Source organism: Alexandromys fortis, unplaced genomic scaffold, assembly GCF_014885135.2.
Source record: "Alexandromys fortis isolate MF-2015 unplaced genomic scaffold, M_Fortis_MF-2015_v1.1 scaffold_72, whole genome shotgun sequence".
In the NCBI taxonomy this organism is placed as follows: Eukaryota; Metazoa; Chordata; class Mammalia; order Rodentia; family Cricetidae; genus Alexandromys; species Alexandromys fortis.
Genome location: NW_026067969.1, coordinates 6,888,328 through 6,900,318, shown reverse-complemented (window position 1 = coordinate 6,900,318; position 11,991 = coordinate 6,888,328). Strand labels below are relative to the sequence as shown.

General features: G+C 47.1%; 1 protein-coding gene across 15 annotated transcripts in view; it reads left to right on the top strand.

The window, feature by feature from the left end:
• Window positions 1–11,991, top strand: part of Fnbp1 (formin binding protein 1) — a 123,459-nt gene continuing 111,468 nt past the window's right edge. For 5 of the 15 annotated variants that reach the window (XM_050154873.1, XM_050154870.1, XM_050154868.1 and 2 more), the window contains exon 1: window positions 2–234. In XM_050154873.1, the coding sequence (XP_050010830.1) occupies window positions 211–234 (24 nt within the window). In that variant the 5' untranslated portion in view covers window positions 2–210. Of the gene's footprint in view, window positions 235–11,991 lie in introns of all 15 variants that reach the window. The other 10 variants (XM_050154877.1, XM_050154874.1, XM_050154871.1 and 7 more) reach the window with 5 other exon arrangements.

Below are 11,991 nucleotides of genomic sequence, written 5' to 3'. Positions count from 1 at the left end.
GGTGCGGGGCGGTCGCGCTGCGGCGGTCGCTGCTGCTGCTTCCTCGGGCCATTTTGCTCCGCGCGGAGAGACGAGAGGTGTAGAGCAGGGCTAGAGGAGGCGCGGGCCAGAGGAAACGGCAGGCGGCGGGCTTCCCGCATTCGCAGTGTCCGGAGGGGCTCAGCGATCGCCGGCGAAGGGGGTCGGGGGCCCTTTCCCGGTCCCTGCATCATGAGCTGGGGCACCGAGCTCTGGGTGAGTGAGGGGCCGGGCCGCGGGCGGCCTGGGCGGGAGGCGCGGCGAGGGGCCTCTGCGTGCGTTGTTGCCCAGCGAGGAAGGAACGCGGATCGGGTGGCCCTGGCGGCCTGGAGCCGGTGCAGGGCTGGGTCCCGGCGCCCGGAGCGGCCACCCGCGGGCGATCCCTGGGGGCGTGGGGCCCGCGCCGTGGCGGACTGCGTAATTGCGCGCGCCCCTGGACGGAGCTCTGGGGCAGATCTACGCTCCCGGGTGCGGGCGGATCCCGCGCTGCTACCGGGGGCGGGGCGGCCTGGCAGGCTCGGGGTTTCGGGTCTTGAATTTTGGAGTGCTGCGAGCGAGGGATGAGGTCTTCTCTCAGGAAGTGAGGACTTTAGCTACAGGGCTGTTGGGGCGCACTTGTAATTCTTTGGGGACAGCTCAAATCCCCATTTTGAGGGGGGCTGCGGCGTTTAGTCCGCAGGAGGACGGCGGTGGGGCATCATAAGGTTACCAAGAAGGGCCGGTTGCTGGGGACCTGTTTCTGTCCTGCTGCCCAGAGGAAACGGTTTCAAGAGGGGTTGGCTTCGTAGGACCCTTCGTTTTGGGGTATCAGTGGGTTAGCGAGCAGCTTGGTGTCTGGAAACGGTCCCACCCGAGGGCGGTCAGAGGACGCCAGGGCAACCCTCAGGCCGTCTCCGGGAAAAAGAGGCTGTTGGCCGAGGGACAAGGCCTGTTGCCCTGCCTTCCTCAGGACTGGAGCACCGGGGAAAGGCAGGGCATAGGCTGGCAGTGCAGTGGTCTGGATGTAGGTGGGGACGAAACCGCGGTTATTGCGCCGTAATATGCCCAAGACCAGTCATTCTCAGTGATGGATTCCAAAGTGCCCGCTCTACCTTTCTGAATTCCAATTGTGAAGGGTGTGGAGGAGAAAGCGTGGGGTGGTGTTGCGGTCCAAGATGAGGCCAAGAGATGTCACGTCAAAATAAAACAAGGTTACGGCAGTTAGGAATGCAGCACATCTTCCTTAATTTTCTTCTTTTGCTTCAATTATTTTTACATAACCATTTCTTAACTAAAGTATTCTGTTAATTTAATACTAGAATCCTGGGAGCACTGGCGCTTAGGTCAGGAGAACTCATTTCATAAACATCTTCTGTCAAAGGGATCCCCATTCATCCTGCTGTCACTGTCAGGTGACTGACCCGTGCAAATGCCCATTTTGAAAGAATTAAATTAGCACATAGTTTGAAGCACTTGTACTAGCCTAGGTTAGGCAAAACTGTAGGCTGTTTGGGTGTTCTTTTCTTATTTTTGCTTCCTTCAGTTTTGTTTGGTGGTTTTTGTTGTCGTCGTTGTTGTTATGGGGTGGGGGCACCTCAGAAGTCACTTATTCATAGAGCAGGATGGGGTTAGGAATGAAGAACATACATGATTCTGAGTGGTTTGGGGGGGGTAGACATTCGCTAGCCGTGCTGGTGATCTAACGGGCAGGTGGCTGGGGCCAGAACCGCAGCATGGCTACTCTGCCTGCCTATCTTTTCTGAGTGGAAGACAGGAAGTCAAAGACAGAAGCAGCCCTGGCGGCTCGCACTGTAGTCCCTACACTGGAGAGGCTGAGGCAGGAGGATTGTTTTGAGTTTACATCCAGCCTGGAATACACAGTGAATCCCCAGATCAGCTGGGTCTGCATGGCGTGACCTTGTCTGAAAAAGCAAAGCAAAAAGCTACCGAGTATGTGATTCTGGTAAAATATTTGCCTGGCATGCATGAGGTTCTGGGCGTTGGACCCAGTACCATAGGTAAAGAGAAAAAAGAGAGCGCTTGGGAAATGGGGAAATATTGTTAATGGCAAGAGATATGAAACGTTTGGGTTTGTTTTACTTGGTAAACTTTTGCGTTTATGTAGGTCAATAACAAATTGGACAGCCATATTATATATGAAGTATGTGGCAATGAAAAAAGATAGTTTCAGGGTTTTTTTTTCTGTTTTGTTTTTAGGGCATGCTGAGTGGAAGTGTTTGCCTTCAGATAGCTTATAGTTTAGTGGAGAGAATGGGTTAGCATATATGACACCCACTAAGAAAACTGGGTGCAAAATCTGTGTTTTAAGGCCAACATGTCCACTCTCAGTTAATTTTTCTTTTTAGCAATTTTTTTTTTTTTTTTTGGTTTTTCGAGGCAGGGTTTCTTTGTGGTTTTGGAGCCTGTCCTGGAACTAGCTCTTGTAGACCAGGCTGGTCTCGAACTCACAGAGATCTGCCTGCCTCTGCCTCCCAAGTGCTGGGATTAAAGGTGTGCGCCACCACTGCCTGGCTAGCAATTTTCTTTTTTATTATTTATTTAATCATTTTATGTATTTGAGTGCGCTGTCTGTGTGTATGCCAGAAGAGGTCATCAGACCCCACTATAGATGGCTGTGAGCCACCATGTGGTTTTTGGGAATCAAACTCAGGACCTCTGGAAGAGCAGTCAGTGCTGTTAAGGGCTGAGCCATCTCTCCAGCCCCCAAATTTTATCATTATTATTTCTTAGCAGTTTTCAAGGAAAAAAAGAAAAGGAAGAAAAACAGAAAGCCAGCCCAGAGGAACGGAGGGGATCGGGGCTGAGGCACCCGTCTGTGGGTCCAGTGGCCAGAGCTTGGCTGTGTATAGTGCGCCTGGCGGCCAGGCTGCGGCCCTGATTAAGGGCTTTCCTTACATGGTGGCTTTGGGACCTTGCTCATGTGTAATGAGATAATGATGGGGTACTAAAGCCTCACTTGGCAGAATGACGCTTCTAGACGGAGTCAGTTTGGGTGGCCATGAGTGATTGGTGGCTGCCACTCTCGTAGACTTCACCGATCTCAACAGATTTTATACAGTCTTGGGACTTTAGTGAAAATCTCTTGGCTTCAAATGCTCATTCTACAGGAACAGCCCACTCTTAAGCCACATCCTGCTCTGCTAAAGAGTGAGACACTTTTCTTCTAGAAACCTCTTTGTGGCAGAAAGCAGTCGCCGTCTAGGTGAGCTGTGAGAAGCTGCAAAATGTCCAGAAGTTATAAAAATTAATGCAAAACTCATAGTTTATAACTGTTAGATTCATGTAGTTGAACATTAGCCCTTGTATTTTCATATTGGGAGTGTAATAAAGCCAGGCCAGCTAGTTCAGGTCCGGAATCCCAGCTAGTGGGCTGAGATGGGAGGATGGAAAGTTCAAGGCCTGCCTGGGCAACTTAGAGTGAAGTTTATGTCAATAATCTTAGAACACAGAAAGGGATGAAGACATAGCTCAGAGCTTGCATAGCACACATGAAGCCCTGAAGACAAAACAAAGTATAAATGCCAGTTTTAAATTTTATTTACTTATTTTTGGTTTTGTTTTATTTAGTTTTGCTTTGTGTGAAACAGGGTCTAACTGTGTAGCCCTGGCTGACCTGGAGCTCACTATGTAGACAAACTGGCCTCAAACTCAGAGATTCTCCTTTCTCTGCCTCCTTAAAAGGCAGGTTTGATTCTTTTCTTTTCTTTTCCTTTCTTCTCTTTTCTTTTCTTTGGGGGAGATTTTCAAGACAGGTTTTCTTTGTGTAGCCATGGATGTCCTGGATCTGTCTGTAGACCAGGCTGGCCTTAAACTCACAGAGATTCGCCTGCCTCTGCCTCCCAAGTGCTGGGATTAAAGGCGTGCGCCACCACTGCCCAGCTTAAATGAGTTTTAAAATGATTAAGTTAAAGCTAAAACTTTAGCACAATGATAGGTTGCTTGGATAGCATGTGTGAAACCCTAGGTTTATCCCCAGTGTGACAAAGAGAAAGGAAACTGAATTAATTACAAATTTCAAAAATCTTCCAGTAGTTGGCTTATAAAAATCATTTCTGTAACTCTATGACATAGAACAACTGCTCAGTGCAAAACCCCAATACTCTGAGCAAGTCGCATTGTACAAGATGAAGGACAGCACTGCTATACAGGTTTTACCTCTAGCCTGGGACATTCTATATCTGTGAATATAATCATCAACCTACAGAGCTGGGGTGTAGTGCATTGATGCAATGATTGCCTAGCATATGTGATGAGACCCTGAGATTGGGGTGTGTGTGTGTGTTCTGGAGGCCACAGGTGCCCCACACTAGGAGTACAAGAGTACAAGCATTCACTACCATGCCAGGGTGTGTTTGTTGTTTTAGAATGTTTTGCCTGCTTGTATGTCTGTGTATCACTTGCATGCTGTTTCCACAGCGGCCAGAAGAGGGACAGCGGATCTCCAGAAACTGTGGTTACAGATGGCTGTGAGCTGCCTCCTGGATGCTAGCAACTAAAGCCAGGTCTTCTGGAAGAGCAGCCAGTGCTACTGACCACTGAGATACACCTCCAGCCCTGACCTCAGGCTTTTGTTTTTGTTTTGTGCATGTACTTTTTTGTTGTTGGTAGTGGTGGGGTTTTGGTTTTGGCTTTTTTTTTTCCAAGACAGTGGTTTGTGTGTGTGTGTGTGTGTGTGTGTGTGTGTGTATGTGTGTAGCCCTGACTGTCCTGGAACTAGCTCTGTAGACCAGGCTGCCCTCAAACTCACATAGATCCACCTGTCTCTGCCTCCCTAGTATTAGAATTAAAGGCGTGTGCTATTACTACCCAGCCAGGCTATTTTTTATGTGGGTACTGGGGGTTGTGATCTTTGTGGTGACATGTTGAGACTTCTTCCCTGCTCCAACTTGTTGCCACTGTGGTCACCCACTGGTGAAAGGACAAGAGTTTGTTACATTAGGGTGACTTTTTGTTATTGTTCCTGATTATTGGAAGACAATGACAGGTTACTGAGCCATCAGCTCACCTATTTTTTTTCTTAAAGCTTTCTCGTTAGCGTGAAATATGAAAAAAATCATTGGAAAATTTAGCTTTCATCTTTACTCCGTCTGAGTTTGCAGCTGGCTTAGTGACAGGACCAGGTTTTGCTGTCTCCTGGTATCCTGTCAGCCATCTTTAATCTTCGCTCAGTATCTCGCGAGGAATGAATTAGCCAAGTGTAAATGAAGAGAAACCCGAAAAGCATGCTGGCCAGCACACCTGGCTACCTGCAGAGATCATGTGTGTGTTTTTTTCTAACTGTGTTTTTAAGATAGTGCCCGGCACATCACGTATACAGAAGTGCCGCCACTAACATTGATGGTGGTGTATGCTTTTTATGAGGCAGCAACGTGAGCTGAGCACTCGGGAAGCAGAGGCAGGTAGATCTCTGAGTTCCAGGCCAGCCAGAGCTACCTAGTGAGACTCTATCTTGGAAATGAGGTATCAGTGTCAGATGCTTTGAAAGACTTTCGGGCAACTCAATAAAATTCTGTCTCTAAATAAAAAAATACAAGAGGCTACAGATGTGGTCCAAAGTAGAGAGCTTGTGCAGTGTATGCCAGGCCCTGGGCTCTATCTGCTGTCCTGGGAACAAGACCTGGCTTGATGTAGGAGCTTAATAAATATTTATTAAATGAGGGAGTGAATCCTTTCCCCCATTTTGGTTTAACATTTGATTGTGAAAATTCAAATCAACCTAATCACAATACTTTCCTGCATTTTGGCAAACGTGTACACACACAGAGAATGTATACACTAATATGTACATATTATATATAAAATTATATGTAACATGCTTATGTTATTATTTTGCATGTATGTTCATATATATTCCTAGACAACATTAAAATGGGCTTTTCTAGGACAGTTTGAGATTCCCAGTAGAAGTGAGGAGGTGACACAGAGATTGTTGCTTCCCCCTGTGCCCTTTGTCCCACATGAACCAGTCTGGGCAACTTTTCGCTCTCATCCTCCACGTGCTTTGGTGCACACTTCCACTCCTACTACTCACAACACAAACACACACACAGATAGAAAAATTGCTTTGAAAAGCAGTTTCTTCTCTGTGGGTCAGAGCACTCATGCCTAGAAGCTAAAGGAGTTACATTAGGACACTTTAGTTTTATTTTATTTTATTTATTTATTTTCTGAGACAGACTTTCTCTGTAGCTTTGAAGCCTGTCTTGGAACTAGCTCTTGTAGACCAGGCTGGCCTCGAACTCACAGAGATCCGCCTGCTTCTGCCTCCCGAGTGCTGGGATTAAAGGTGTGTGCCACCACCACCCTGCCACAGGAAACTTTATAATGTGTTAAGGTGTTAAACTAGGCAATGCTGATTCCTTTTCAGCTGGAAGTAGTGAGAATGAACAGTTTCTGGTTTGGGAGATGTGTGAACTCGACCTCCTGGGGGGGTCACCCTGTGTTAGGAAAACCAGCAGGTCACTGCAGGTGTCCCGCAGTCTCCACCCAGCCATCAGGGAGATCCCGGGAGACTCCCATTGAGCAGAGTTGGCCACCGTCTACCCCCACCTTGGCTCTCATCTTGCGGAGTTCTTGCTTGGGATGATGGTGTGTGATCAAGGCCTTGACTTAGAGGGTGAGCAAAGCCCAGGGAGGCTGCTTGTCACACGCCCTGCCATACCGTAGTGATCCCATTGTAACAATCCGAGATCAGGCAGATGGAGCCTCTTGTGGGTAAACGGCTCACCTGCGATACTTAGAAATGGTCTGATTGATTTATTTAGTCCTGAGAACAAACCCAGGCCTCTCACATACCAGGTAAGCTATCGGCCTGCTGCCTCTCCTTCTTTAAATTAAAAAAGAAAGTTTATTTTCCATTTAGACTGTATTTCTCTGGGTATCCCTGGTTGTCCTGAAACTTATTCTGTAGACCAGCCTGGCCTCGAACTCACAGAGATCTGTCTGCCTCTACCTCCCAAGTGCTGGGATTAAAGGCTTGCACCACCACTGGGCTGGCTTTAACATTTTTATTGATTAATTTTGTATGCCTTTGTATGGGGGTACACATGTACCCTGACAGGAGGGAGGTCAGATGACAGCTAGCTGAGGCTGGTTCTTTTCTTCCACAGAGTGGGTTCCTGGAATCAAATTGGGGGTCATTAACTTGGTGGCAGACTCCTTTCCCATGGAGCCATCTTACCAAACCAGGTTTTTTGTTTTTGTTTTTTCCTCAAGACAGGGTTTCTCTGTAGCTTTGGTGCCTGTAAAGGCGTGCGCCCGCTGCTGCCACCACCACCCGGCTTTTCTAAAGATTATTTTAAAGGCAAGCATTGGGGCTCACAACTGTAACCCCAGCACTCTAAAGTTGAGTCAAGAGGATCTCCGCAAGCTTGAGGTCAGTCTGGGCTACATAGCAAGATACACAAAAAACTAATTTTATTCTTTAAGCATTTTGTTTTATTGTTTTTTCTTTTGTTTGTTTGAGTGTTTTAATATATAAATTTTCTTTTTTTGGTGTTGTTTTTTGTTTTGTTTTGAGGCAGGGTTTTTCTGTGTAGCCCTAGCTGTCTGGAACTCGTTCTGTAGACCAGGCTGGCCTCAAATAATATAGAAAATTTCAAATAAACTTTGTACCTAGTGTGCCCTCATAGGGTCCTCAACAGTCTCAACTGAACGCTATAATGCCTTCCTGCTCCCTGGCTTTCTGGGGATCCATGTCTGGGCCACATGTTCTCCCCACTGTTTAAAATATGGAAGGAGAGCTAGAATTCATTAGGTATCTAGTAGCAATAAGCACCTCCGTGGTGAATCTAAGGAACTAGTTAGTTCCAGTTTCTAGATGAGGCTCGGGCTGGTGGAGCCACTCCCCACGCTCACCCCTGAGTGCTGCTCCCATGTAAATGAAACTTTCTCTTCCTGGCACCAAAGTCAGCCAGTAATAGTTCAAAGTTTGTTTCTGTCTGAGTAGTCATGGTTCCCTGTCCCCCTTGCTTGCTCCTGTTTCCCTTGTCAGCCATACAGGCTTGGGTCCCTAAAACTTTTGTTTTGTTTTGGTGCTGGAGTTGAACCTAGGGCATGACACAAGTTTGTTAAATATTCTTCCAAGGGCTGTTGAGCTGGCTCAAAGGTTAAGACCACAGCTGTTCTTCCAGAGGACCTGGGTTCGAATCCCAGCACCCACCTGTTACTTCTGTTCTAGCAGAGTCCAATGCACTCTTTGGATGCTGAGGGTATTTCTCATACATGGTGCACAGACACACCTGCAGGCAAAGCAACTGTATACATAAAATAAATATTTTAAAAATCCTCTTCCACCGAAATTTATTCCCCTCCTTTTATTTTTCCTTTTAGAGTCTCAGTAAGATGTCTAGACTGACCTTGTGCTCTGGAGCCCAGCCTAGTTTTGTGTTTGAATCTTCTGCCTCGTCTCTCCCGCAGCTGTGATCACTGGGCTGTGCCTCAGGCCTGGCTCATGAAACGTTTGGTGCTGCTGTCTTATTGAGAAGGTGTGGTTAGGCTAACTGCGGTGGACTACGGGCCTGGTAGACATGGCTGTGAATGGAAGCTGGCGGATGTCAGTGGTCCAGCAATTCCTTCATTTTTCTTATCTTTCTTTTTCTTTTTTTCTTATCTTTTCTTTTTCCAAGGCAGGGTGTCTCTATGTGGTAGCCTTGGCTATCCTGAAACTCGCTCTGTAGACCAGGCTAGACTCGAACTCAGAGATCGGCCAGCCTCTGCTTCCTGAGTGTGTGTGCCACAACTCCTGGCTCCCCTCCTTTGTATTTGTTTGGTTTTTGGTGCTTGGAACAGAACTCAGGTGTTTTTCTTTTTTTAAAGATTAATTATTTTCTGTTTTATGTGTATGTATGAATGCCTGCCTGCCTGCATGCATGGGTTCCACGTGTGTGCTGGTACCCAAGCAGGAGGCTAGAAGACAGTGTCAGCTCTCCTGCAGCTGGAGTTGCAGGCAGTTGTGAGCAGGCTGGTGCAGGTGCCAGGTTCTTCTGCAAGAGCAGTTAAGCTCTCTCAGCTGAACATCTTTGTATCCCCAGGAGCCAGGTTCTTGTGAATGCCGGGGAAGTCTTAGCCCAGCATCCCATCTCCCCATACCACTCCCCCCCCCCCCCCCCCCCCCCCCCCCCCCCCCCCCCCCCCCCCCCCCGATTTAAAGACATTACTTCATATGGCTCTTAGCCAGAATAGTAGAAAGGTGTTGGTTTTTTGTTTGTTTTGGTAGGTATTTTGTTTGTTTTTCTAACAAGTATGTTTGAAAAGTATTTTTAACTAAATTGAGAAAGAATAAGAGGGAGAATAGCTATTGGCCACTTTGTGGGTATTCTGGATATCCTATGTAAGGCTTTCAAAGGTTCTATTTAGTCATTTGTTTGTTTGTTTTGGTGTGGTGTGGTGTGTGTGTGCACCTGTGTAGACAGAGGTTGACTTCATCTTGTCTTCCTCTGTCACCTTTATCTTTTTTTGTGTGAGGCAAGGTCTCTCGCTCACCCTGCAGCTCTCTGTTTCTGCTGGGTGGGCTGGCTGACACCTGTCTGTCTCTGACACACCTCTCACACCTCCCGGAGCTAACTTTTTCTCCTTGTGGAATTTGAATGTGAGTCCTCAAGCTCTAGTGACCAGGCCACCACCCTCGTCCCTCAGTGTTTTGGTTCTTGAGGTAAAGATTTCAAACGCTTCCTCTACTCTCCATGGCAAAAAGAAACATGGACCTTTAAAGGGAGCTGGTCCCCTTGGGCTTGTATTTATTATGCCCAGCCCAAGTTGTGTGCAGGGCTCCAGAGATGGGATGGTATTTCCCTGGGGAGAAATGGTGCATAGATCTCCCCTTGAGAGAGCAACATTGCAGAATGGGGCTGGTGACACCGGGCTGGTCATCTCTGTCCCTCGCTTTCTGACCTCTGTGTTGTGGTGATGCTGTCCTTCCCGGGGAGGCACTGGGGCGAGTGCTCGCTTGCCTGTACTGTGAGTCTGGTGCTAGCCAGAGAGTCAGTGGGAGTTATATTGAAGAGGAGGGCTATGGGAAGAAAAGCCCTGGTTCTTGGGCATGAACTAAGGACTCTTGACGCTTGCTGGTTTCACAAAGGCTTGGCATCACCGCACTCTGCCTTCCGGTTTTCACACAGACTCTTTGTCCTTTGATTTAAAGTTGATTCTTTGTATGTGTTAACAATAAAATAAGACAACCTGATATTGGGCTGGGTGTGCTGGGTCACGCCCAGAGTCCAGTATGTAGGAAGCAGAGTCAGGAGTCTGGGAAGTTTAGGGTCTTCTCATCTACATATCAAGTTTGAGGTCAGCCCGACATAAAACCCTGTCTCAAAAACCGACAAACATAAAAACAAACAAACAAGCAAAAAACAAAACAAAAAAGCATATCAAAACAAATTGATCTTTGAAAAATGCCTACAAGACACTTTTTGTAAAGCAGTCTAGCTCTCAGGAGGTCATACTACAGTGTGTTTTCCTTTTTCTTTAAAGAAAAGAAAAGAAAGAAACTGAACATGGTGGTGCACGCCTTTAATCCCAGCACTCAGCGGGCAGAGGCAGGCGGATCTCTTGAGTGCGAGGCCAGCCTGATCTACAGAGCAAGTTCCAGGACAGCCAGGGCTACATAGAAAAACCCTGATGTGAAAAACCAAGGAAAAAAAAGAAGATTAAAAAAAAAATAAGCCCTCGAAACACTATACTGTGGCTGCAGAGACAGCTCAGCTGGTCAGACTGTTCACCATGCTTGCACAGGATTGGGGTTCGGTTTTCAGCACCCCAGCTGCCAACCAACTGTAACTCCATCCAGTTCCAGGGGATCCAAATCCTCTTCTGGCTTTTGGACACCTGCCCACATGGGGTGCACATACGCTCAGACACACACATAAAACAAATAAATAAAAACCCACTTGTACTGGCTGGTTTTGTGAGTCAGCTTGACACAAGCTAGAGTCATCAGAGAGCCTTAGCTGAGGAAAGGCCTCCATGAGATCCAGCTGTAATGCATTTTCCCAATTAGTGATCAATGGGCGGGGGCCCCGGCCCATTGTGGATGGTGTCATCCCTGGGTTGCTGGTCCTGAGTTCTATAAAAAAGCAGCTTGACCAAGCCATGGGGAACAAGTCAGTAAGCAGCACCCCTCCATGGCCTCTGCATCAGCTCCTGCCTCCAGGATCCTACCCTGTTTGAATGCCTGTCCTGACTTCCTTCAGTGATGAATAGCAATGTTGAAGTGTAAGCCAAGTAAAACCCTTTCCTCCCCAGCTTGCTTTTTGGTCATGGTGTTTTGTTGAAGCAATAGAAACCCTGACTAAGAAGACACCACTGTCCTAAGGTTTACTGTATACTTGAGTCTACTAAATATATATTTTTAAGATATCCTAGAGTTTAATAGTTCTCTTGGGCTATTTTTACCACTTTTTAAAGCAGATACTTAAGTCACATACTTTCTCCCCTCACAATATTGGGTACTTGCCACTTGAGACATCTAATAAATTATTCTGCATATCAGCTTAGCTCAGGATCAATTTCTTCTCAACAAAGATAACTTAGATTTAAAAATATTTACTCTAGGAACGATGTATGTGGACATTCCTGTAAGTGTTTAGACAAAGATGTTTGGATTGCCTGGGTGTCTGTGAGTGTGTAAATAGAAATTTCACTGTGGCTCTGAATATTTTCAATCTCCTTTAATTGTGTGTTGGGGGGGGCAGGAGCAGGGCTGGTGTCTTCCTTTACTTCTTGCCTCTTCTTCCTTGACACGGGGTCTCACTGTATCTGAAGCGCTTCACTTCTTAGGTCAGACTGGCTGGCCAGCAAACCCCTGAGATCTGTCTCCACCTTTGGCCATGCCCGACCTCTGTGTGGGTCCTGGGGATTCAAACTCAGGTCTTCATGCGTGCATAGCAGCACTTCTAGCCTCCGAGACACTCCCCAGCCCGTGTGTGTGATGTTCTTAATTGTCATTATTATTCTGGACAAATGTCAGTGGGA